This window comes from Pseudopipra pipra, chromosome 5 (assembly GCF_036250125.1).
Source record: "Pseudopipra pipra isolate bDixPip1 chromosome 5, bDixPip1.hap1, whole genome shotgun sequence".
NCBI classification, from domain to species: domain Eukaryota; kingdom Metazoa; phylum Chordata; class Aves; order Passeriformes; family Pipridae; genus Pseudopipra; species Pseudopipra pipra.
The window spans coordinates 63673669-63698381 of NC_087553.1; the positions used below are offsets into that span (position 1 = coordinate 63673669).

At 36.2% G+C, this 24713-nt stretch overlaps 1 protein-coding gene across 8 annotated transcripts in view; it reads left to right on the plus strand.

Moving 5' to 3' along the window:
• The window catches only part of LOC135414968 (protein PHTF2), a 124574-nt gene that overhangs the window by 94495 nt on the left and 5366 nt on the right, over positions 1-24713 (plus strand). For 7 of the 8 annotated variants that reach the window (XM_064656370.1, XM_064656364.1, XM_064656362.1 and 4 more), the window contains 11 exons: positions 1789-1954; positions 2634-2798; positions 8327-8528; positions 9808-9966; positions 12958-13176; positions 15572-15700; positions 16880-17152; positions 18300-18431; positions 20474-20560; positions 21698-21853; positions 24459-24554. In XM_064656370.1, coding sequence (XP_064512440.1) covers positions 1789-1954; positions 2634-2798; positions 8327-8528; positions 9808-9966; positions 12958-13176; positions 15572-15700; positions 16880-17152; positions 18300-18431; positions 20474-20560; positions 21698-21853; positions 24459-24554 — 1784 coding nt within the window. The remainder of the gene's footprint in view (positions 1-1788; positions 1955-2633; positions 2799-8326; positions 8529-9807; positions 9967-12957; positions 13177-15571; positions 15701-16879; positions 17153-18299; positions 18432-20473; positions 20561-21697; positions 21854-24458; positions 24555-24713) is intronic. The other variant, XM_064656369.1, reaches the window with a different exon arrangement.

The window sequence follows — 24713 nt, forward strand, 5'->3', positions numbered from 1 at the left end:
TAAATGTCTATTAAGTAGCAGTAGTGAAGTTTAAAATTATTTTGTGTAGACCTACTCCTGCAAATCATTTCGCATGGATCTCTGAAGCTCTGTGTTCTCAGAAGAATATGTTTATCCTAATTTTATGGTAGGAGTCAAAATTGGCTACTTCTTTACACTTTTACCTCATGAAGCTAATGTATGTATGAGAACCTAGATAAGCTCATTTAGAAAGAGACAACATTATCTGTACCTTTTGCTATCTGTACATTTTTTATTATTTTTTAATAAGTTGGATTTCTCATAGATGCATACTGTCTTTCTGAGAAACCTCATGCAGCAAAAACTTATTCCACACATAATAAAAGATACCCTGTGTATTCTATGCAAGACTATTGTGCTTTAATTTAGGAAAAAGACTGAGGAGAAATTAGAAATAGTTTTTCCACAATCAAAAATATTTCAGTTGTTTCATATGTTCATTATGTTTTTAATACTGATTACCTTGTGAAAGATTAGTTAATGAAAAACACATTGAATCTCTTTTTAGTGGAGAACATCACGTCCAGGTATCTGCTGTGAGGTGTGGCTTCATGTGATTTATTTTAGGTGTTTGAATGTGGCATGTAATTTTGCATGTGGCTGCATTTTTTTCGATTAATTTCAGTTGAGAATTGGTGAAAACTATTGAACTTATACCATGTATTTCTTGAGCTAGGAGTAGGTCTAAGTTATGGGACTTTCACTTCTTAGTAGTACAAGAACAAAACCAAGTTCTCATGGTATGTGGTAGGAACATATAATTATTTCCCAGTTCTGTTTCTGAATTGTGTCTTGGAGTTTCTGTGCTTTTTGTTTTGGGCTTTTTTTTTTTTTTTGATAGCTTCTCTCAGCTGATTTATAGACACAGCACTCCAAGCCAGAGAGGCAGAGTGGCAAGGACATAGAATAAGCAGAAAAAGAGAGGGGTTACCTCTCCTGCCTGCCCCACACCTGGTGAATGGGTTCAGATTGACCTGGGGCCTGTAAATATGTTTCTAAGTGGTCGGGCTGTGGGTACAGGAGAAAGAATAGCTGGATGGGTGTTGGCTGTATGTGGAAAGTGGTTATAGGGTTACAAAATTATTAGTTAGCGATGGAATTAGAAGCTCCTCCTTTTCCAACCGCAAGTGCTAGTTAGAGTCCTGGTCACTTCAGCTGAACTAGCTCGTAGTTTACATGCTTTGTCTCTGATCTTTCCTCACTGTTAAAAAATATACACACAAGTGTATGTGAAATATATACTTGGTTGCTCTTACGAGTGGCTGTCTATCCAGATGGACAATTTTGTCCCTTAACTGGAATATGGAGTTTAAAATACATTCTACTATACAGAGTTTCTAGTCTCAAGTCTCACTTAAATTGTTGGATTGTGCTGTGTCATTATAGGTGATCTAGAATTCCATTTGTTTAAGCTGCTTTTTGGTTTTTTTCTCCTGCAAATGTTTCACTGTAATTTAAAGTTGTTTCATGACAGATATAGCTTTCCAAATGCTTTTCCCCACCTTCATTCTGCCACCTTTTTTTTGAGCAATACCTATAATATAGTGTGAAATTAAAGATAGGTATTAAGACAGTAGGCAACTGTTTAAACCCTTATTGCTGCTGGTTTTTAGCAATTAGGATTTCTCTCTCAGAATTACATGAGGTGATTTAAATGCAGGTAAAGGGCTAACTGACTGGTTTTGGTTTTAACAAAAGCCATATAACGAGTAGGCCATTTCAGGCATTTCAAATATTGAACTCAACTTCATTTCCCTTCTTTTCCAGTTGCTGCTGTAGTGCTATTCTATACAGCCCAAAGCCCACATAATATACCTCTGACTGAAGTCATTGGGCCGATATGGCTAATGTTGCTACTTGGGACTGTGCACTGTCAGATTGTTTCAACACGAACTCCTAAGCCACCTCCTAGCACAGGGGGTAAAAGAAGAAGGTATAGTCTGTGTTAAAGTACTTTATCATTTAGGATTGTTGAACTACTGTAAAGAACATGCATGAAAAAAATGTAGGGGGTTACAGTCTCTATTTTGCAAGAAATGAGAAATTAGTGCTCTGTTTTTATTTGAAACTTTAAATGGGTGCTTAACTGTGCTCTTTAACTTTTATGCATTGGCTAATTTATGCATAATTTTATTTGAATTTTTAATGCATTGAATCTGAATTTTTGCCTCAAAACAGTTCCTATCTGAATAGAGTGACAATGTTTATATTACTGCAAATGTAGTTTTATAACTATGCAATACTGTCCAGTGATCTGTAGGAAGCATACATTAAAGGAGATGCTCTCTGAAGTGTAGAACCTTTCTTCCAAGTACTTCACTGACTGGTTTGCCACTGTGAGTTGTCCCATTAAAATGGGAAACCCTGCAGTAGTGAATTTTGTAGTCTAAGCCTCTGATGATGAAGTGAAATTTATTTTGTGTTTAAGTGTTATGATAATGTACAATGTTTAGTTTTATTAGATGTAATTTATAAAATTTATACGATAAAACTTTAGCAAAATACTTTTGAAATCTTGCTTGTTTTTGCATGCTTAAACTGCTGAACACATTACAGAACTAGCAAATTGCACTTACAAAGCTACTTTCCAATTTTAATCTCTTTTGATGAAGGAAATTAAGGAAAGCAGCACATTTGGAAGTACATAGGGAAGGAGATGGCTCTAGTACCACAGATAACACACAGGAGGGAACAGTGCAGAGCTACGGTACAAGCACCTCTTGCAGTATTGGCGCTGTCTTCAGAGATATCTGGCATGCTGCTTTCTTTTTATCAGGGTTTGTATTTATTTAAGGCTACGTATGTGTTAGAGATGCACTATCCCTTTTCTAAATAAGTAAACATTGATGTAATGATTAAACTTCTATTGATCTAGTTTTTTGTTCTTAATAGCAAACTCCTCTCAGTATTTGAAAATGTACTAATTGTTGTTTCTTGACTTTTGCAAATGCTGATGCAATAATTTTGAAAAATTATGGAATTATAATAGAATAATTTGTGTTGGAAGGAACCTTAAAGATCATCTGGTTCTATCCCCCCTGCCATGGTTGGGGACACCTTCCACTGGACCAAGTTCAAAGCCCCATTCATCCTGGCCTTGCACACTTCCAGGGATGGGGTATCCACAGCTTTGCTGGGCAACCTGTTCCAGTGCCTCAGCGCCTCCACAGTAAAAAATTTTTTCCTTATATCTAAACCTGCCCTCTTTCAGTTTGAAGCCATTACCCCTTGTCCTGTCTTTACATGCCCTTTTAAAAAGTCCCTCTCCAGCTCTCTTGTAGCCCCCTTTAGGAAGGTGCTGTAAGATCTCCCCAGAACCTTCCGTTCTCTGGGCTGAACAAACCCAACTCTCCCAGCCTGTCTTCATAGGACAGGTGCTCCACCCTCTGATCATCTTCTTGTCTCTCCTCTGGACTTGCTCCAACAGATTGATGTCCTTCTCATGTTGAGGGCCCCAGAGCTTAGCACAGTACTCCAGGCAGGATCTCATGAGAGCAAGGTAGAGAATTAACTTTTATTTAATTAGGAGTACTCTGTGTGGGCTATCAGGAACAAACCAGCTCAGTTTCTCAGTTCAACTCTTCAGTTTTACTTTATTACATTAGCTGCTTATTACTCGGAAAGAATGCTTATTGAACTCTGTCACTGTCATCAAATCACACACTTTTTCTGAAAGAAAAGCTTTCAGGATTCAAATAGGCACAGTGTTTAGTTTATAAATAAATGTAGAAGATATGTTTTGTTATAATTAGAAGGAACACCTAAACCTGTTGGATTCCAGAACTACCTTGGAAAGGATCAATCTGCTGATGTAGTGCCCTGGGCAATTAAAAAGTTTTTTTGAAAAAACCAACATTCTATAGCAGTATGTGTTCAAGATATGCTATACACGCAGTATTTTGAGTGCTATGTATCAGCATGTATTAACAACTGAAAATTTGCTCATAGTGTGAAATTGAGAAAAGGGATACTGCAAAGTTATTACATTGATGTTTTGTTGTGCATGCTGCATCTTAAATATGGCAACACTAATATGTCTGTCATACCTGTCATATGTGCTCTTAACCACTGGGAAAACTTATGTTATGTTACATAAGTTATATAAGTTATATGTAAGATATTCTGGGAATATCTACTTGAAACCTTGAAGAGGTTTTAACAATGTTTTAAAATATTGCAAGAGGAGAGTTCACTTGACTTTTTCCTGTGTAGATTAATCTAGCTTTGATAAACTGTAGGCCACAGTAATAGGCACCATGGCTGTTCTTCGGGTCTGAATGCATTACTTTGTTGTATGTTTCGATTATAGTCTTGTAAATTTTTAAATGTTTTCCATTCATTGAATCTTATTCATTGATCATCAATAAGAAGAGAAGTGTTGGAAGATTCATTTTTTCCTTACCTTTCCTCCTATTGGGCTCAGACTGTTTTCAGTTGAGAAGGGCTGTGTGGAACTTACTCTAAAGACTTGTTTAAACCATTTAATGAGAGGTAGTGTGTATATATATATAGATGTTAAGCCTCCATGATTACTACTTAGCATATACAGTATCTTCAAAGGATAAAAGAGCACAGAGTGACTGAGAATGCTGTAAATAGCCCTTAGTCCTTTGTCACCTCTTCAGTTGCAGAGACACAGTTGTTTGTATGTCTGGAGCCATACAAACCATATGAGGAACTTGTCTAGTTGAAAAAATAACCTCTTTTTCAACCATGCAGTTCAGTTTCTTCATGTAATTTTTTTCATGGTAATGCAAACAGCTTTGTCAGCAGTGTGGGATGGCAGAGTGGGGCTGGGAGTGAGGAAGCAAGAGCACGGTGTGGAGTACATTGACTGCTTGGTAACGTTGCTTAAAGAATATCTTAGGAAACCTCAGTGCAAGGAAGCTTCACAGTGACAGCTGTCCTGTTTCCTAAGACATATTTGGGAGCTCTTTAGATAAGCACATTAGACTGTCTCATTAGTGTTTATTTACAGCAGTTTTTCACATATATTAAGCTTTGACATACATTTTCTGGAGTTTTAAATATAGGTTATAAATACATGATTTCAAAATTAACCTCAGAAATTATGTTCTCTGGTTTAGGGCAGGAGCCTGTGTACTTAGATCATTTGCCTACACTCAGGTCATTGCTAATCTGGAACTGTGTATTCAGTAAATATCCTTTTGAATGGCAGAACTCAGTCTAACTAATAAAATATAATTCTGTACTTTAATCTAGCACAGTGACAGTTTAGAAAATACTGAATAGTTTCACTGGAAAAGAAGGCAATATCCAAACAGGTGATTTATTCAGAAGGTAGTACTGATTTGAGACTTTGCTCTGTGTCCTTACTCCAGTGGAAATCTTATAACTTCTCTAAAAGTTTCACAGTGGGAACAGGGAGGAGAGTTTTTGTGACCAACCCCAATGGTAATACATTGGAATAGAGTACTTGACAGTGAAAATCTGAAGTCTTCCAGAAATTTGATTTAAATCTTCCTTAGTATTTTCTCTAGCTAATGCATAAATAAGACTAAAAGTCATTTTTGACTTAGATGTTGCACATGGTCAAACCTTTTAAGACCTTGGATTCATTCATGGCATTGTCTGTCTTGCTCTAAATACTTTTAGTTCTAGCATAAAGCTGTAAAAGTTGATTGATGGTATATGTATATATAGTAATTCTAGGAAACTATACATTTCTGTCTGCTAGGGAAAAACTGTGGGGTTTTTTGTGTTTGCTTTTTTTTGTTTGTTTGTTTGTTTTTGTTTGTGGGTTTTTGTTTTTGTTTGTTTGTGTTTTTTGATTTTTTTGTTTGATTGTTTTTTAGCACAATATAGTGCATGAAGTCTAATTTTAAGCCTAAATGTATGTTTTTCTGGCTTGAGGCTTACACTTAAACTTAGGGATTCTTACAAAAGATAACTGGCTTTTACGTTAGAAGCAAATAAAGACTTCAGACAAGCTACCTGTTTTTCAGAATGAGCCTTAATTGATATCAGATGGGTAGTGTTCCTCTTGTGATTTTAGCACTTAAACATTGCTGGAGTAGTGAAATCCTGTCTGAACAAACTGTCCATATATGTCTAAGTTCTTTCTTTCATCCGTTCTTATTCAACTGTTTGAGGCTACTTCTTCCTAGTAGCTTTAAAATTTTTTATAAAATGTATAAAAACTTCTCAAGTCAAACTTGGAATAGTCTTGTTAATCCACTCCTGTTGTGGGGGAAGTGTGTCTGACTGCATGTGTGTGTGCATGTGATGTGAACTGTGTTTGCTTTTGCACTGTTAAAAAGAAATTTTTAAATAGTGCTAGAAGTATATTTAATGAATTACAAATTTGCTGCTCTGGATTCCTCTTTATTGCAGATAATTTAATATTAGTGCTACTTCCTTAGTACTCACAACTGACCTTATTGAAACTTTTACAGTGTAAAGCAAAGTTTTCCATTCAATAATAACTGGAGCTTTCCCTGTTGTCAATTGTCTTCATTAACTTGGCTAAACAGTGGCATTAAGGAATGGCACAGAAATAAAGTTCTAATGTGTTTACTGGTGATAGCTTGACCTTTTTGTCTAAAGCCTCAGTAATGTTTTAGATTATCTTAATGGACCTAGAAAATTCAAGCTCCTTATGTGAGCTCTCACATTGGCAGTCTGCAAACAGGAGGCTCACTGACTGATCTCCAGCACACCACACATGCTAAAGCATGTGCTGGCTCTTTACTTTTGTAAGCTTATAATAAAACTTAATCCATGCAAATATATAGTAGCTGCAGAAAGTGTTTCTGATGGTTTTGTATTCTTTTAGAAATTAAGTTGGCCAAGAATTTTGGGAGTAGGTCAGAGAATACTAGGTGAGTTCCATAGCTTCATATAGGAGAAGTGGAGCAGCAGTTCCTTTGCTTTAAAAGAAATATAAATGTTAGATTTTTTCTAGTCAGGGGTGAGGAAATGAGATTAAAGATGAAAAAGGAAGACGAAACACCATGGTAACATTGTCCCTTCTCTTCATTATTTTGTCTGCGTTCCAACAGCAGAATTGGTCCTTTTTGGTTTCTTTTCCATTTTATCCAGCTCTTCCTAATGAATTTTTGTGTTCAGGACTCCCCTTTATGTGTGGGATACCTTATCTTGGAAGGAATGTGAGGCGACTATCCAAATTCTCCCAATTTGTTTGATGTACATACTAAAGAGGAATTTAATCTTCTGCTGTGTAATCCAAGCCCTCACAGAATGCCTCACTCCTTAAAGAGAAAGGCAATACATATTCCCTCATAGGAGCACAAGATCAACTGGACAGATTCTTGGTAGTTCTATGATCTATGCCCAGTGTTCTGCTTGTAATAAAAATAAAAAATTCTGGAAGCTTTATTTATAACACTCTCCTCTTCCTCTCTCCCCCCTGCTTCCCCACCAAGCGTTCTGAGAATCTAACAAGCAAAATCTAATTTACTTTGAGAATATAGAAGCTTAATTGAAGACTAAAAGTAGTCTATGTCAGTAAGGTAGCAAGCTGTTATTCCTTTTCATTCCTTCATCCACTGCACTTTCTAGTTTGGAAGTGTAATAATCCAAATGTTTGCTTTGAGAAAACCTTTTTCTTAAATTAGTCTTGCTGCTACATCTATTGACTAGTAAAGGGCCTTGGTTCTAGAGGATGTTTTGGAAGACTTTTCACCATTATAAGTAGTCTTAAGATTTTATGCTTTGAAAAAAGGTTTAATTATTGTGTTTGTAAGATATATTTTAAAATGTTACTGAGGTGTTACAGGATAATACAGGAAAAGGTAAATCCCCTTCTGTTTAGCAGAGTTGTCAATAAGCAAAGTGTATTTAAAACAACAAAAAATATCTGTGTAGAGAGTAATAAAAGGCATGTTTGCAGCTTCAGGAAATCGCATGCTTGCTTTGAATTAATAATCCTTAAAGCAACTTCTATCATACCTCTTTTCTCGTTAAGATGGAATAGAGGAGTTTCTCGTTTACATTTGAGGTTTGTGGTTCTTCTATTGCCAAAGTTGCTGTGAAAGTTTTAGTTTTAAAAAATATATTTCCTTTTCTCTTCTTTCAGTAGATAATGGTGCACATTTCATTCACACACACTGACAGTTTATACTTTCCTAAAATTGTTACAAAATAATGAGTATTATTTACAAGATTAAATAGTTACAAATACTGCATCAAGTGTTAATGTTGTTTGTTTGTGGTCATCTTACTAGTAGAACTAAAACAGGATCTGAGAGGAATAAGCAGGACTTAGACTGGGAAATAATTGAGAGAATAATTAATTTAATACATGTATTTGTTTTAAATATAGGTCTAAGAAAGCAAAGAACTCAATAGATAAATCCACAGAGACTGATAATGGCTACGTGTCCCTTGATGGGAAAAAGACAGGTAAAGGCAGTGAAGAATGTGTGCAGGCCCACGAGCGTCGCTGTGAAGTGATCAGGCCAGAAGAGACAGGGTGGAGCACTTCGACAGCCAGAGAGGTCTTCAGCAATCACAGTCATCACAAAGTAAGTGTGCTTGTTGCTTTCGAAGGAAGATAATTAATTTGTCAAATGATGATGAAGGCAGAATGAAAGTGATGAAGGTTCATCTCAGAGCAAAAACTTCACTTTGTTCCTCTACAGGAGGTGCTTTCTCAGCAATGATAGGAAGGTTCAGTTGTCTTATCAGTTCCAAGCATTTTACGTTCTTCACGAAATTCATCAAATCAAGGACTTTTAAGAAAAAGGATTTTTAAACAGTTTTAAATTTCTTTGATAGAATGGATGAGATGTTTCTATGCTGAACTTGCTCTGTGAGAAGACCCACATTAAAGAGAAATTGGCAGAGACTAGAATAGGGTCCTTTCTTCTCTCCTTCTCATCTCTTCCTCTGAAGAAAATCAAAACATTTCAGTGTCAGTGCAAAACACAGTAGAGAAGACATCCCAGACTGTTCTGCCTGTCCCTATTTCTGTCTGCAGCTCAGCTGTCAAAAAGGGGAAATGTCCTGCCCTTGAAGCACTTCAGAAAATGGAGTTTGTCATGGAAGAGAGAATGATGTTGCAGGGGGAGGAAGGATTTGTTGTATTCACAGGGAGCAACTTTGCTATTTTTGTCCTTTTTGTGTTTCATTGATGACAGGAAGACTCCGAAGGAAACTTTACAAGGTCCTTTCTGGTGATCTCATAACAAATGAGAATATACAAAAAAGCTTTTCACAGTTGATCTTTTTGCTGCCCTTTTTCTTTCTGTTACTGTAAGGGCTAATTTAACTTTAGTTTAAAATCAGGGAAATGAGAAGTGAAATAATTAAGTGATCTCAGCATGCAATCTGTAGCACCTTGTCCTTGGGAGAAGAGGTAAATGTTAGTTTTGTACTGTGTGTGTTGATAATTCCGTGTTAGAGTGTCTGCTATCACAGTTTTGTTACAGTTTTTTTGGTGTGGAGTTTTTTGGGTTTTGTTTGTTTGTTATAATTTTTTTCCCCAATGTAAATACATTTCCTCTAAGCCTTTCTTGCTAGGTTCAGTTCAGACAAAATCACATCTAAAATAAGAATCTTGGAATTTTTCTTGGGTATAATATAAACTAGCCCTTCATTTGAAAAATGTTTATTTTGATATTACAATTTCTGTTTCATAATGCTAATGGTACCAATTAATTTTGACTCTTGAAAATATGTTAATATTTGGTTTAACTGAGCATAGATACTAAAGGTGTAGAAAGAAGTTTGATTTCAGTAGTTGAGAACAAGGCTTAGTCTATATGACTGTAAGTCTTACTAGTACTGTGTTTCTTGCACCAGGATACTCACAGGATTGTGACAAACTTATCAGATGAAGTTTCCAGTGAAGAAGGGCCTGAAACTGGATATTCTTTACGTCGCAATGTGGAACGCACTTCTAGTGATTGTACGCTTCGAAACAGGAAATCTCACCATTACAAGAAACATTATCCTCTGGAGGTACGTTCATTTCTAATGCTTCTTGTCTGTAAATTGTTAAAACTTCTTGACTTCTTAATGAATAAGTATGTTTTCCTCAAACTTTTTTTTCTCCTGTACTGGATTTTAGTAGTCTGTTATTTGGAAGTTACGTTGATGGGGGACAGAGATTTTTTTGTTTTAGTTTAATGACAGTGTTTTGAAATTTAGAGGTTTTAATTTAGTTTGTTTGAGCTTCATCCTATTTTTCAATTTGTTATAAGGAGCCTAAAATATGTTCTGTACATCTTGCCTCAGGTTATGGCAACTCTGTTACTGTCTCTTGACACTGGTTATCTCCTCTAGAAATTTGCTTTGTTACAGAAACAGTAGTAATTGACAATATACAAATTTTCATCATGCTGCTGCTCCTGTTTCTCTCCATTTAGTTTGTATTTTGGATTCACTGGCTTTCTTGTGGAGAAGTCTGATTTACTCTGAGTTTTCATTCGCTCATGTTTGTTGAAACAATTTAAAATATTGTCATGAAGTCTTAACGAAATTGTTAATGCATAAAGATTCAGAAATTTTAAGAGACTTCATGACATCAGGAAGAGGGGAGTTCATAGATTCCATATTAGCAGAGTCCTTAACTGTAAGGACTCAGACGTTGAAAGAGAGAGGCATATCCTATTGTGGTTTTATTTGTTTATCTATTTATTTATTTATTTAAAAAATTATGCTCTTTTTTGCTAACGGTATGCAACTTAACAGATATACAGAACACTTTAAAGGCTGTACTGCTGTTTTTTTCACTAAGACTGTGACCAAAGAGTGTAAAGAGTAAAATCAGCTCTGACAAAAGTCCACTGCCAGGTGGGTTTGATAGGCAGAGCCTCATGAGTAGGCTCTCTACTTGATATAAGAAATGTCTCCTTGGAAGAGTTCAGATATTACTTTCTCTGATCACAACTGCAAAGCCTTGATGCTTTGCATAGGAAACTTTACTAGATGACCTTATCTTCTTTCACTTATTTCTCACAGACTTTGATTAAAAAGATCCAGAAGGCTTATTGATTTGATTTAGTGCCTTTTGCATGTGTGGTTTAGGATAATTGAGCAGGTCGATACTTGGAACTGTTTGTTTCATATTACAGAAGATGTCTCTTGACTGTATCCTTGTGCTGCTGTAGTGCTTGACAAGAGGAAGCAGAAAGACACTGTTACAGTTGATTTTTTCTTTTCTTAGCTTAAATATATTTTCTCTTGCATAGAGTACTTCAGAGGTAGGGAAGGCTGTGTAGATACCTTCAGAAACCGAAGAGACAAAATTTGCTCCATGTGTAGGTCTGGCAGTACTTTTTCACCCTGTTCCCCATTTACTGATCTGACTGATGCCATGAAAGAGGAAGCCTTTCTTTGTTGTTCCCAACTCGCCTCCCCCACACAATTACAAAGGAAATGAAACAATAGTTTTAGATTCAGTGAAAGCTTTCTTTGTATTAAAAAAAAATAAATTAGTGAAGTCAGTGGATATACTCTCAAATTCTGTCCTGCATTTTCTTTTACCTTCATGTTTACTTGTCAACTTAATTGTTGTTTGAGCAAGCTCTTTTTAATGTTCTTACTTTATTAACTTCAGCCCTCAATGGTATCCAGGAGTGACTACTTTCTATAAATACTTAATTTTTAATTTTTAAGAAAAAAATAGTTCAGACTTCGTCTGCATTGATGTTATCCCTCACTTGGTAAAATGAGAGAGTTCAGACCAAATTTTTCTAAATATTTATTTACAAAATTTTTTTACATAAAATACATAGTTTTCAGAGAGATTGAAGAGCATTTCTTTAGATAGTAATGCATTACGAATCATAAGTTGTGCCAGGGGAGGTTTAGGTTAGATGTTAGAAGGAATTTGTTTACAGAGAGGGTAATCAGACATTGGAATGGGCTGCCCAGGGAAGCAGTGGATTCTCTGTCCCTGGAGGTTTTTAAGAAGAGACTGGATGTGGCACTCAGTGCCATGGTCTGGTAACCACGGTGGTGTTGGATCAAGGGTTGGACTTGATGATCTCGGAGGTCCCTTCCAACCCAGCTGATTCTATGTTTCTATGATTCTATGATAATAAGTTAGTATGTCTGTCGAAACATTGCTAATTTTTTTTTTCAGTGTAAAAAATTGTGTATGTTCTCAAGAAAAATTAGTAGAAAGAAGTAAATTTTGTGTTAAGAGGGAATGGAAATTGCCAGAGGATGGTAATGAGTAGGCTGGTACTGCTTTTAATACTTCATCTCTGTATTGTAGGAAATGGATTCTGCTTATTATGGAAAGTAGTTAAAAACTCCACATTCTTGTCCTGAAGACAACTATAGATTATTTCGTGTGTATGCGCTGGGAGATTTGAATGTCCCATACTTAATATTTTTCTTTCTTTAACATCTGGGTAAACTTTAAGTTTAATAAGGCATACTTGTTTCTCAAGTGCAGATTATTTAAAATAATTAAAATTTTATGTATGACTATGCAGACTATGCATATAACTAGCATTAGCTATGTGTATCCTTTCCTCTCTACCTGATGCATTACTGTCTGCAAACAAACTCACTCTGTCTTTGAGAAGATATATAAGTAGTAACAATGTGATTTTAGGAGACTTTGAGAGTCAATTCTTCAAAGACATAGCTGGAAGCTTGATAGTTGCTGTTAAATTCTAAACTAATGAGTTCTAAAATCTGTCAAGTTGTTATTTCCTTTTAATAGTTAGTATGATTTGATTCTTCTTTATGTGATCCCCTCCTCAACAAAGCAGGAGTCATGGATTGCTGTTTTTTTGTACAGTGTCTTAAAATGTGCAACCTCTTAGACGCATCTTCAATAAACATCTAAATCTTTCTGGTGACAAAGATGATGGATTGGAACATAAAAAACCCAGATAAACACACGTTAACTAATTTGAACTTTCTAACTGTTCTGCCAAGAAACGTTGTAGAATAAAAATGCTGCGTTAATTCCAATGCAAATTTCAATTTCAGGATACACCTAAATCTGGTACAAGCTGCAGTTCTCGGTGTTCAAGCTCCAGGCAGGATTCTGAGAGTGCGAGGCCGGAGTCGGAAACCGAAGATGTGCTGTGGGAGGACCTGTTGCACTGTGCAGAGTGTCACTCCTCCTGTACCAGTGAGACAGATGTGGAAAGCCCTCAAGTGAATCCATGTGTGAAGAAAGAATACAGAGATGATCCCTTTCATCAGGTTGGTATCTGCCAATTTTGATTTTTTTTTTACACTACACACAAGTTCAGAATTTTCCGTTTTATCACATGTCACAGGAGGCCTGGGAGAAAGAACTCTATAACAGAAAGTAACAAAGCCAAAGTGATTTGATGGAATTAAAACAAGGAAAATTCGATTTCTCCTACTCAGTCATTAATTTGTCAAAGGAAGAGGATATGACAATATGCAAAAATTGGATAGCTTATAGAATATTTGAGCATTTGAATCTTAGTTCTAGGTCATGGTTCTGTTTGGTTGGGTTTTTTTTCTGGTTTGGAGTTTTGTTTTGTTTCTTTGAGGTTTTTCTTTGTTTTCTTCTGTTTGTTTTTTGTTGCTTTGGTCTTGGATGGGGACTCCCCCCCTCTTTTTCTTTCTAGTGGAATTACTTTTTTGTAAGCACTTAACAGACATCTTTCTGGTTTTTTATGTATAAATGTATATATAGAAAAATCAAACAGAAAGATGACATACACAGTATCTAATGTTATATATATGTATTTATATGATGTCACATGTATACTATATTTGCCTAATTCTATTTACTTTTTTTTTTTTGCCTGAAAGCTAATAGTTTTATTTCCCTTCTTTAATGGTATTGTGCAGCAGCATATTTGTGTAGCAGACAGTAATTTCTGAAAATTTGGTGTTTGTTCGGATAGCAGTTCAGTTGTTACCTGTCTTAGGCTAATGTTGGACAGAATGCATTATTAATACTCAATCATTAACAATCAAGAATTAGTCTTCATTTCATAAAAACTGTTCATATGTGCCGTTCAGTGCCAGTTTTATTTGTAGTACGTATCTTATCTTTAATTACATGGCTAATTTAAACCACTTAAGTAAAGAGATGGAGAGAATGTGAAATATTCTTCTGGGTTAACAAGTCATATATATGGGTAGTGCATCATCAAAACTAAGGAATGTCATGCAAGGGACGATGTTAATGCTACTGAGGAAAAGAATTTCAAAAGACAGGTTCTTCACTCATAGCCAGAATTGAAAATGATGTATTTGTTGATTTTAAAAAGTTGGGCTCCCCAAAGCCAAACCTTCCCTCCATCCCCCCAACAAAAAAAATCCCCCAAAACCAAAAGAGATAACAGTTTGAATTTCATGCAGTCTTTGCTTTTTTGATTTATTTTTAGTTCTTCTTGCTTGCATTGCATAAAACACAGAAGTGTAAGCCTTGAAATAGTGAGTTGAATTGCAGTATGTATATTGACTTGGGTTTTCTGCTGTTGAGGGTTTTTCTATTTGATTGCAGATTTTGAATTTTTGAGACTCAGCTCCTGGTGTTGATGCTCCCTCTAGAGGAAGACCTTGGGAATCTGTGGCTAAGAAAGTCCTGCAAAAAATATTTGCGTTGTTTAAATAATATAAATAATTTTTTTATCCAATGGAAATAAAAAGGGAGATAATCGAGCACTTAGCAGAATACAAAGATTTCAGATAAACACTGATAAAGCAAGCAATAAAATAAAAATAAAATAAAGGTTTACTTTTAATCAATGATAAGTTAAAATTAAAAAATAATATGATGCCCTTTTCCCAGCCAGCACCAGCACTTTCAGTAGTGTGATGCACATAGTGCCAGGTGACTAAAGCTGAGAGCAATTTTAGTCACCTGAATGGGAGAGAAGTGAGACAGGGCTGAGGAAAGTCAAGAAATGGCCTGAGCAGGACTTGTCACCTCAACGTTTTTCATATCCTTCAATTTTCACTTGACTCTGTGGTTACAGAAAAAGGTCCCTCAGCAATAAGTGCATTCAGTAGGTTGGCCTGGGATTGCTTGGCTGTTGGAGCAGTGTGTATTGATTAGACATCTACCTCTGAGTCTGAGAGCTCTGAGTCTTGTCAAATATAGTTTGCATATGGGGGTGGTCTTTATCCCTAACAAGGATTGTAAAGTACACAAATATTAATAAGAGCAAATAGAAAAAAAGTGTTTTCCTTGGGCTCAACCTGAGAATACTTTTCAGAATGTTAGGGGAAGAATAATAATAATTTAAAAATCCATTAAACATGGCAGAATTAAGGATGACTTATAAGTAGATCCTTGTTTTCATATTTCTCTCTTCTTTGATATGTTTGAATGAAAAAAAAGCCAATAAATCCTTAAATCACAGTAACTCATCACTATTAGAAAATAGAGTTTGGAGGAGAGACCCCTGTACTCACAGCTGTTTCTTGGAAAAGGAGTGGATGATTTTGAGGAATGATGTTAGTATATAGTAGAAAGAAATGCTATACAGCAATGCAAAATGCAAATGCAAAACATAAAGCGTGTTTTTTTGTCAGTGCGTTGCTGACGAAGGTATATTGACATGACAATAGATTTTTCACTCTGATGGAATATTTTCCTTATCTTTCCCAGAGTCATTTACCTTGGATCCACACTTTGAATCCAGGACTAGAAAAAATAAGTGCAATTGTATGGGAGGGTAATGACTGTAAGAAAGCAGATATGTCTGTGCTTGAAATCAGTGGTATGATAATGAACAGGGTGAGTATTCATTTAACTTTATGCAAATATTGTATTTAGATGTATAAGCACTACCAAAAATAAGCTTGTTTTATGGTTGGTGTTTTCTCTTTTTTTGTTGTTGTTTTGGTTTGGTTTGCTTGGTTGTGCGTTTTTTTATTTGTTTGTTTGGGTTTTTGTTTCAAAATATCTGTTATTCTGATTATTGTTCTGTGTCTTACATCACAGATTTACTTGTAACTAGCAGATTAAAGAATTACCAGATTTTGAGTGTTGGGACAATAAAATGTGTTTGCATTGTTAGGTACTTGCTAACACAGCCACCCTCTCTTATTGTTACAAAGCGATGCTGTGAATATTTTTATTCATCTCCTTGATTCTGATGATCAAATGATGTGTTGGGTTAGGAATAAACAGATCTGAGTATTTGGATGCTAAAGTTAGGACTTTCCTATTTAAGAAGCAAACATCTAAGAGGATCAGTGGGATATCTCACTAGTCCTCCCTCTTTTTCCTAGTATGCCTTTTCAGAAAACAGTTAGACAAGCTTTAAATTGATGTCATGCTCTTATTCAATATAGACCATATTTTGTAGGGTTGGACATGAAATTCTTGCAGAGCTTAACTCTGCTTAGTTCTGGCAAGTTGATACTTACCATCCCAAACTTGTTAAAAAGCAGTGTATTCACAAACCTAGTTCTGATCTCTACCTGACTCATAAACTTCACAGGTTTGGGGACAATCTACAGCAGAAGTAAACTTAGCAAAGCCATAGCCAGCACAGCAGAACTCCAGTCATGTCTGCACCGTAAACACTTTGATTCCATTAAAAAGCGTACAGCTTAAAACCAGAACACAAGTAGGAGCAACATAAAGGATCTAAGCAGCACAGTCTGATTGGTGCCCTTTGCTAATTCAGTGTTCAATGAATTTTCAGTACAGGAACATGCGCTAGATTTTATTTACAATGTTATGTTGTTGGGTTTTTAAACTATTTGTCTTGGTTCCTGTGCAGTAAGTGCTCTTTGAGGACTTCCTTTTTTTTAACAATAAAGTATGAAAATGCTTGGTTGAAGTTTTCATATAACTTATCAGGTTATAGTGTTCTTTGTGCTAAGACAGAAACATTATTTTATTTATTGAATTAGTACCAAATTCATTCCAAACTTAAAAATATGCCTTGTTTTCTTTTGTTTTTAGGTGAACAGCTATATACCAGGAATTGGTTATCAGATTTTTGGAAATGTCATATCTTTAATCTTGGGATTAATGCCCTTTGTCTTTCGGCTTTCCCAAGCTAAAGACTTAGAACAACTAGCTGCACATTCTGCCGCTGAACTTTGCATGACTGCCTTTGGATCAGATGGAGACATTCTGGTTCTCTCAATGGTCATTATAAGTTTCGTGGTCCGTGTGTCTCTAGTGTGGATTTTCTTTTTCTTGCTATGTGTAGCAGAGAGGACGTATAAACAGGTACGAACAGCAAACCACGAGGCTTCATCTGAAGCAAAACGAAGTTTGATGTTTGCATTTCTTGACTTTTTGGATATTTTAAACTTGTTTTCTTCAGCACCCTGTGATTCACAGATCAGTGATGACAAATACTTCAGTGGGCTTGCAGTTTAGATGATTCAGTTGCAATGGACTGAAGTCTCTGTACCTAAACATATTTTTTCCTGGAGGGCATTTCTGAGGGATAACTGGCTGAATGCATTAAGCCAGTGCTTAGTCATGTCCCACTTTGTCTCAGTCTTCCACAAGCAGAGGGAGCTTCAATAAAAGAACTCTATAAATTTGCCAGTTGTTCTTTGTGTTTCGTTCAAAACCTTTAATTCATAGAATGGTTCGGGTTGGAAGGGACCTTAAAGAGCATCTTATTCCAACCCCCCTGCCATGGGCAGGGTCACCTTCCACTAGACCAGGTTACTCAAAACCCTATCCAATCTGGCTGAGAATACTTCCAGGGGTGGGGCATCCAAAATGGTTCCATCCAGACCCTGTCCAAGAGCCCTGACTGCTTTGTTGTTAGGTTGTTTCTGTGGCTGGAGATCGTGACAGCTGCTGTCTGAACTAATGCACCTGTTCTTCTATGGCTTGGTACTGCAATTTAAACTTTTAAGAGAGCAATGTTATTAGCTGCAGAATATAGACACTTATTGGTCTGCAAAAGAAAATTTTTTATACTTGCTGTTCTTAAATTGTGGTCAAAATATGTGATGTGATACAGTAGAATAGAATTAACCTGCTTCTAATAATTATAATTTCTGTTGAAAGTAACTCCTGTGATACAGATGCTCGCTAATGTAAATAATGGACAGGTTTGAGGGTTTTTTGCCAAAATTTTAAAAGCTTAGCGGCTCTGTTGTCTAAAATTTGAAGAAAGGAACTCCAAGTGTAGCTAAATTTTATCATTAGAATATGGAGACTTTTAAAAGGTTTAGTGTATTTCCTGATTTTAATAATATGCTGCACTTATTTCTGCTTTATATTAACGTATTTTAATTTACACTGGTACACTGTACATTACTTTGACATATTATGTGAAGCCTTTTCTCCGTTTGTTTTTTTTAATACCCCTGAAAATCAATTAATAGTTAATTTCTTTTTTTCTTCTCTGCAGAGGCTACTCTTTGCCAAACTTTTTGGTCATCTAACATCTGCCAGAAGGGCAAGAAAATCGGAGGTTCCTCACTTCCGCTTGAAGAAAGTACAGAATATAAAAATGTGGCTTTCTCTCAGGTCCTATCTAAAGGTAAAATAATGTATATTTTTGCTTTAATAAAATTTTAATACATTTAATACGTCTAAAAAAATTTAAAACAATGTGTATTTATGCTTTAACATAAAATATCTCCTATGCTGATGATGGAAGATTGGTATTCTAGTCTGAGTATATATCTCCTGTGCACTTACTATTGGTGCATGTCTCCCATATATGCTTCATTTTAGTGACCCTGCACCAGCAGTGTCTGCAGATTGTGAGAAAGTAAATGTCTGGTTTTCACCTTGGAATAAAGTCTGAATGTATTCAGAGTTGGAGTCTTGTCTTACTACTGCTAGCAGAAAAGTCTCTGGGCTGAGTATGTTGGGTAAAAACTGACCACTTGTAGTATAATACCAATAATATCTTATTGTAAGGGTCTTACCAGATAGTGTCATCACACTTTATTGTGTTATTAATCTTTATTAATCTGTAAAGCAAGACCATTTATATATATATTTGTGCTGTGAGTGTATGTGCGCCAGGTGAAGCTACAAATTATGCCCATGTATTATCTGTAAGACATTTTGATCCCTGAAATCTGCTATCAGTAGTTTCTAGAAGTAGGAAAAGGTTTATGAAAACATTAAGGAGTGTGGAGACTGGAGACTGTGGAAAGGGGATTTATAAGCAAGCAAAATTTTTCATGTAAAACAAAATCTTAAATTTGAAAGATGCATCATTTAAAGAGGAATTGAGGTGATTAATTTATATCGCCCCCTTGAGTTATGGAAATATCTGTTAGAGATGTTGTAAAAAAGAGATGTCCTTTAAACTTTACATTTGAGACACATCTTTTTCTTTGTAGTCTGTAGTGTGGTGCTGGTTGGGGTGAAAGGAGGATAACATCACTTGGATAATATAATGTAGTTTTGATGAGTATGGTAGCATTGTTGGGGAGAGAATGTCTTGCCTTCTTTCCTCACAACCACATCTACATATTCCACTTTTTCTTATGACACCAGGAACATTTGTATAATAGTGTGGCTAACAAAAAACCAGTCAGTGGTCAGAGGCAGGTGCATAGGGAACTGACCCAGCTGAGAAATAACCAGTCAAGAACAGTAATTTTGACCTCCATCTGTTGCTTTACATGGGTCACTGGGCAGCTCTGTAATGCCTGTGCCAAGCACAGTGCGAGGAATGGAGACAAGCAGCTAAGGAGCAGGGCTGTCTTCTTGCAGTGGTACTGCTGGCACATACTGACAGAGCATTTGTCCAAAACACACCTGCATATTACACTTCCTGTACATGTGTCCACCTGTGAAGATGTGAGCAGGGATGTAGACATATTTCAAGTCTTGCGCAGACCAAACCCTCCAGCTCACTACAGAAGTACTGTGTGCATCCCTGCAGCAGGAATTTGCACTTCAATTTTTTTCAATAGTTAAGCTTCCTATCTTTTTCTCCAAGTTCCAAGGTTGTACCTTGCATGTGTACACTTCCCATTCTTCTCACTTTTATACAGTGGCATGTCTGGAGAATAACGTTGAGAAATAAATGTATGTGATAACTCGTGCAGGTTTCAGTGCAGCACTGGATGTCTAATTCTTTAACTAGAAAAAAAAAGAGGAAAAGCTCAGTGGGTACAAACAACTCTTGTATGTCAAAAAGAGGCAAGTGGTGAAAAATGCCAACCATATGAAGTCATATCTTGATATCCTGTTGTGATCTGGTGTCCAGAAACCTTTTGTTAGCACTGATTTGATACTTGGGATTGAAGCCCAGTACTGTGTCAAATTTATGTCGGGGAATGCTGCCTAAATAAAAGTTACTACACATCACGAAGGAGCTGACTGAACAAGTGGTGAAAATTTTCTTTTCTCACAGTTATCTTTCAATGCTTGCATCTGAATTCATCTCATGTGCCTTCAGGGGTATTCAATTGTATTGATATTATTGAGATCTAGTATGTTGCATAAAACTTAGATTGCCACATTGTGAGCCATGATGAAACACAGGTTCAAGATGTGATTCTAATTAGTTATGCCATTAGGTTTTCATTAATGTATCTGCATATCCTTTGTTTTCAGCGTCGAGGTCCTCAACGCTCTGTGGATGTGATAGTTTCATCTGCCTTCTTACTGACTATCTCAGTCGTGTTTATCTGTTGTGCACAGGTGAGGAAAATTTGCTTGTATAGACACAACCATGACTTAAATAGTTTTTAAAACAATTTTGAGTGCCTTTTGCATAGTGATTTCTAGTAAGCTAGAAGACCACAGTGAAAAACTAGTAATAGCTGTTACAGCTTTTCAGAAGATTGAGCTCCATTTTGTATTTTTCATTTAATTTAATGGATTATTTTTCTGTAATAGCTAAAGAAACTTATTTATAGCATAATTCCTAATATGACCTTGACAAATTAAAAGGCTGGGCAATCACCAATGGTGTGGAGTTTAACAAGGGCAAGTGGTGGATTCTGCACCTGGAACAGTGTGATTCTTGGGGTTGTCCTGTGCAGGACCAGGAATTGGGCTCAATGATCCCTGTGAGTCCTTGCCGACTCAGGATATTCTATGATTCATTATTATTTTTTTAACTCTCTGTCCTCTTTCATTTTTCATTGGGACACTTTTTTTCCCCCAACATTTTACATGAAAACACACTTTTGCAGAGACAGTTGAGACTGACCTTGATGATTTTTGTGAGAAACAAGCTTGTTGGCTATATTTGCCTGCCCTCTAGTGGAATATCTTTTAGTAAGCAAATCTGTGTTTAAGAAAGATTTCTACTGCTTAAGATTTTTTTTGGAGCTTCTGTTTCAAAGTGCAAAGGAGCTTCTGAACAGCTGCTGGTTTTTACAGTTTCTTCCGTAGTTAACTCTGTTGTGTTTGCTTGGTAGCTAACTGTAAGTATTTTATTAAGAATGTAATTTAGCAATAACTCTTACATAAAATTTAGTACATTTGACGGTGTATTTTGGTTTTTATCCCATATAGTGTCTTTGCAAGTTTGAACATGAGTTTAAAATTGCCTCAGAGTGTATTTTTTTTTCTATTGCTTTAGGGACATGAAAAGAAAAGTCCTAAGTTCTGATTAAGCCTTTCAGAACATATATTGTCTCAAACCTTGTATCTTTGAATCATAATTTTAAATCGACACTGCATCAAAACTCTTATATGCCTAAAAACCTGACATATATTCATTACTGGGAAATGTTTCTCAGAGTTATGAAGATATCTATTGTCTTATATTGTAATATAATTATTGCTTCCAATTAAGTTTTGATTTTTTTTTCACTCTTTTGTTTGCAGCTGCTTCACATGCATGAGATCTTCCTTGATTGTCACTACAACTGGGAACTCGTAATTTGGTGCATTTCATTAACACTTTTTCTCTTAAGATTTGTTACTCTTGGATCTGAAACTAGTAAAAAGTACAGCAATACCTCAATATTACTTACAGAGCAGGTGAGAATTTGTATAGACCTATGTTTTTATATCTAAACAGGTCCTTCATCTGGTAGGTGTCAGACATTTTGGATGTATTAAAAGAGTTTGGATTAGGGAGTTAATTATGATGTGGTGAAACAACGCTTTACAACCTGAAGCTCAGTTTCTGAAATAAGTGTGTGACTTTATTCAAAAGTTGTAAGGAATATTGAGATGGCTATATCCCAATTTCTGTTTAAGTGAGTAGGCTTAGAGGCACCAGTATGAGTCATTTGATGTAATTTAAGATCATTTTTTGACTGTATGATGTATGCCTGTAATTTTTCAAGTCCTTCTGAAAATGTTTTTAATTGATCTTGTGCATTTGTTGAGCAAAAAACAATGTATGGTCTGATCAAAGTTGTTATCTTGCCAGTTTTGAGTCTCAAAATAGATGTGGTAGATGTCTGTGCATATACACACTTAAAGTCCTCTCCTGATTCAAGGGCCCAGTTCTATTTAATATCTTTATTGATGATCTGGATGAGGGGATTGAGTCCACCATTAGCAAATTTGCAGATGACACTGAGCTGGGGGGGAGTGTTGATCTGCTGGAAGGCAGGAGGGCTCTTCAGAGAGACCTGGACAAGCTGGAGAGTTGGGCTGATTCCAACAGGATGAGGTTCAACCAGGCCAAGTGCCGGGTCCTGCCCTTTGGCCACAACAACCCCCTGCAGTGCTACAGGCTGGGGACAGAGTGGCTGGAGAGCAGCCAGGCAGAAAGGGACCTGGGAGTTTGGATTGACAGGAAGCTGAACATGAGCCAGCAGTGTGCCCAGGTGGTCAAGAAGGCCAATGGCATCCTGGCCTGGATCAGGAACAGTGTGGCCAGCAGGTCCAGGGAAGTGATTCTTCCCCTGTACTCAGTGCTGGTGAGGCCACACCTGGAGTCCTGTGTTCAGTTCTGGGCCCCTCAGTTCAGGAAGGATATTGAGGTGCTGGAGCAGGTCCAGAGAAGAGCAACAAGGCTGGTGAAGGGACTCGAGCACAAGTCCTATGAGGAGAGGCTGGGGGAGCTGGGGTCGTTTAGCCTGGAGAAGAGGAGGCTCAGGGGAGAGAGACCTCATCATTCTCTACAACTTGCTGACAGGAGGTTGTAGCCAGATGGGCGTCGATCTCTTCTCCCAGGCAACCTGCAGTAGGACAAGAGAGCATGATCATAAGCTGTGCCAGGGGAGGTTTAGGAAAATATTAGGAAAAAGTATTTTACCGAGAGAGTAATCAGACATTGGAATGGGCTGCCCAGGGAGGTGGTGGATTCACCGTCCCTGGAGGTTGATTCTATGATTCTATGAACTGTTAAAAGAGATTTGAACCTTCCTAGGGTTTTCAGAGCTGCTAATTAGAGCCTTTAGTTTAGTCTTGTTTATAAATCTTGAATTGTTGAAATTGGTAGTTTTTTGTTTAAAAACTGGAATATCTTTGCCTCTGAAAGAATAATTTTACTTTAAAATGAAACTGATAGTTCAGGAGCTTAACATACCTTATAATATATTAGGCATATTTTTTTATTTTTTATAATCTGTAAGAATCTTACAGTGGTCTTTTAGGGAAATCTGAAAATATTCAGTTATTTTATTTAGATGTCTGTGGGCACTTATTTCGATAACCACCTTACAACAAGGTAGTTAAATATATCATAGCATCATATAGCACCATTTCCTTTCTGCAGCTTTGCTTCCGTAGCTTGGTAAGTGTTATCTGAAGAAAGACTTCAGCACATTGCTAAACTGTTCATTTTTTATTTTGTTGAAGGTTGTCATCCTAAAAGAAGAAATTAATGGCTTTAAAAGATTTCTTTCTTTCGATTTTCTTTTGTATGCAATAGAAAAGAAAAAACTAGCCTTTGTCTGGTCTAGAATATCAAACATGTTGTTTGAAAATGAAAGCTGATGTTTCAAAATTGCTAGAAGGTTGAAAGAGAGCAAATTTGTACTCTTACTCAGAAACAGTGACCTGAAAAAGTCTGCATCACAGAAATATTGAAATGTTCAATATACTGTTCTTCTGTAGCAATGAAGAGTTTAATAATTTTTCAAATATTTCAAGGCACTGGAAAGATTGATTTTCTGCACTCAAGGTCCTCATGAAGTACTAAATTATACTAAAATCTTTTAAAAGAAATTACACTTTAGGAGAATTGTGTTTTAGCATTTTAGTCTATTCAATAGCTTCTGGGGATTTTAAGCCTTGTAAAGTCTGCCTACTAGTATAGAAACCTGGGAATGAATTGACAAACCTCAGGCAATTGTTGAAGGAGGAAACAGAAATTATGCAAACCTTACATTCATGGTGGTTTTTCTTGCCTAAGTTGTGGATTGGACTAAACTTTGAAGTTGTTGCTAAAATAATGTCAAATGTATTTTGTTATATCATAAAACATTGTATTTTCCTGTGGTGCTGAGCTAGTACTTGTTCTTAAACATTAAAAAGAAAACAAAAAATTTACTTGCTTGCAGAAATGTCATTGCAGTTCTGTCATTTGCCTCCTAAGTAATCACTTCATTGTAATATTAAGTATTTTCAAATTAATTCCTTTAAATTCTGAATAAGTGGTGATACTTGTATTTTTTTTTTAAATCAGATAAACTTGTACTTGAAAATGGAGAAAAAACCTAATAAGAAGGAGGAACTGACACTAGTGAACAATGTTTTAAAACTTGCTACTAAGTTATTGAAGGTAAGATTAAAATAGTATTCCTGTGTTATATGTAACAAGCAGAATAGGTTGGTTAAAGAACCACTTGTGTTACTTTTGCAGGCAGTATGCTTTGGTTTAAATTTGCTCTGTATCTCTTTCACAGAGATGCTACTTGTTCATAGAGTGTTGTGTTGCTAT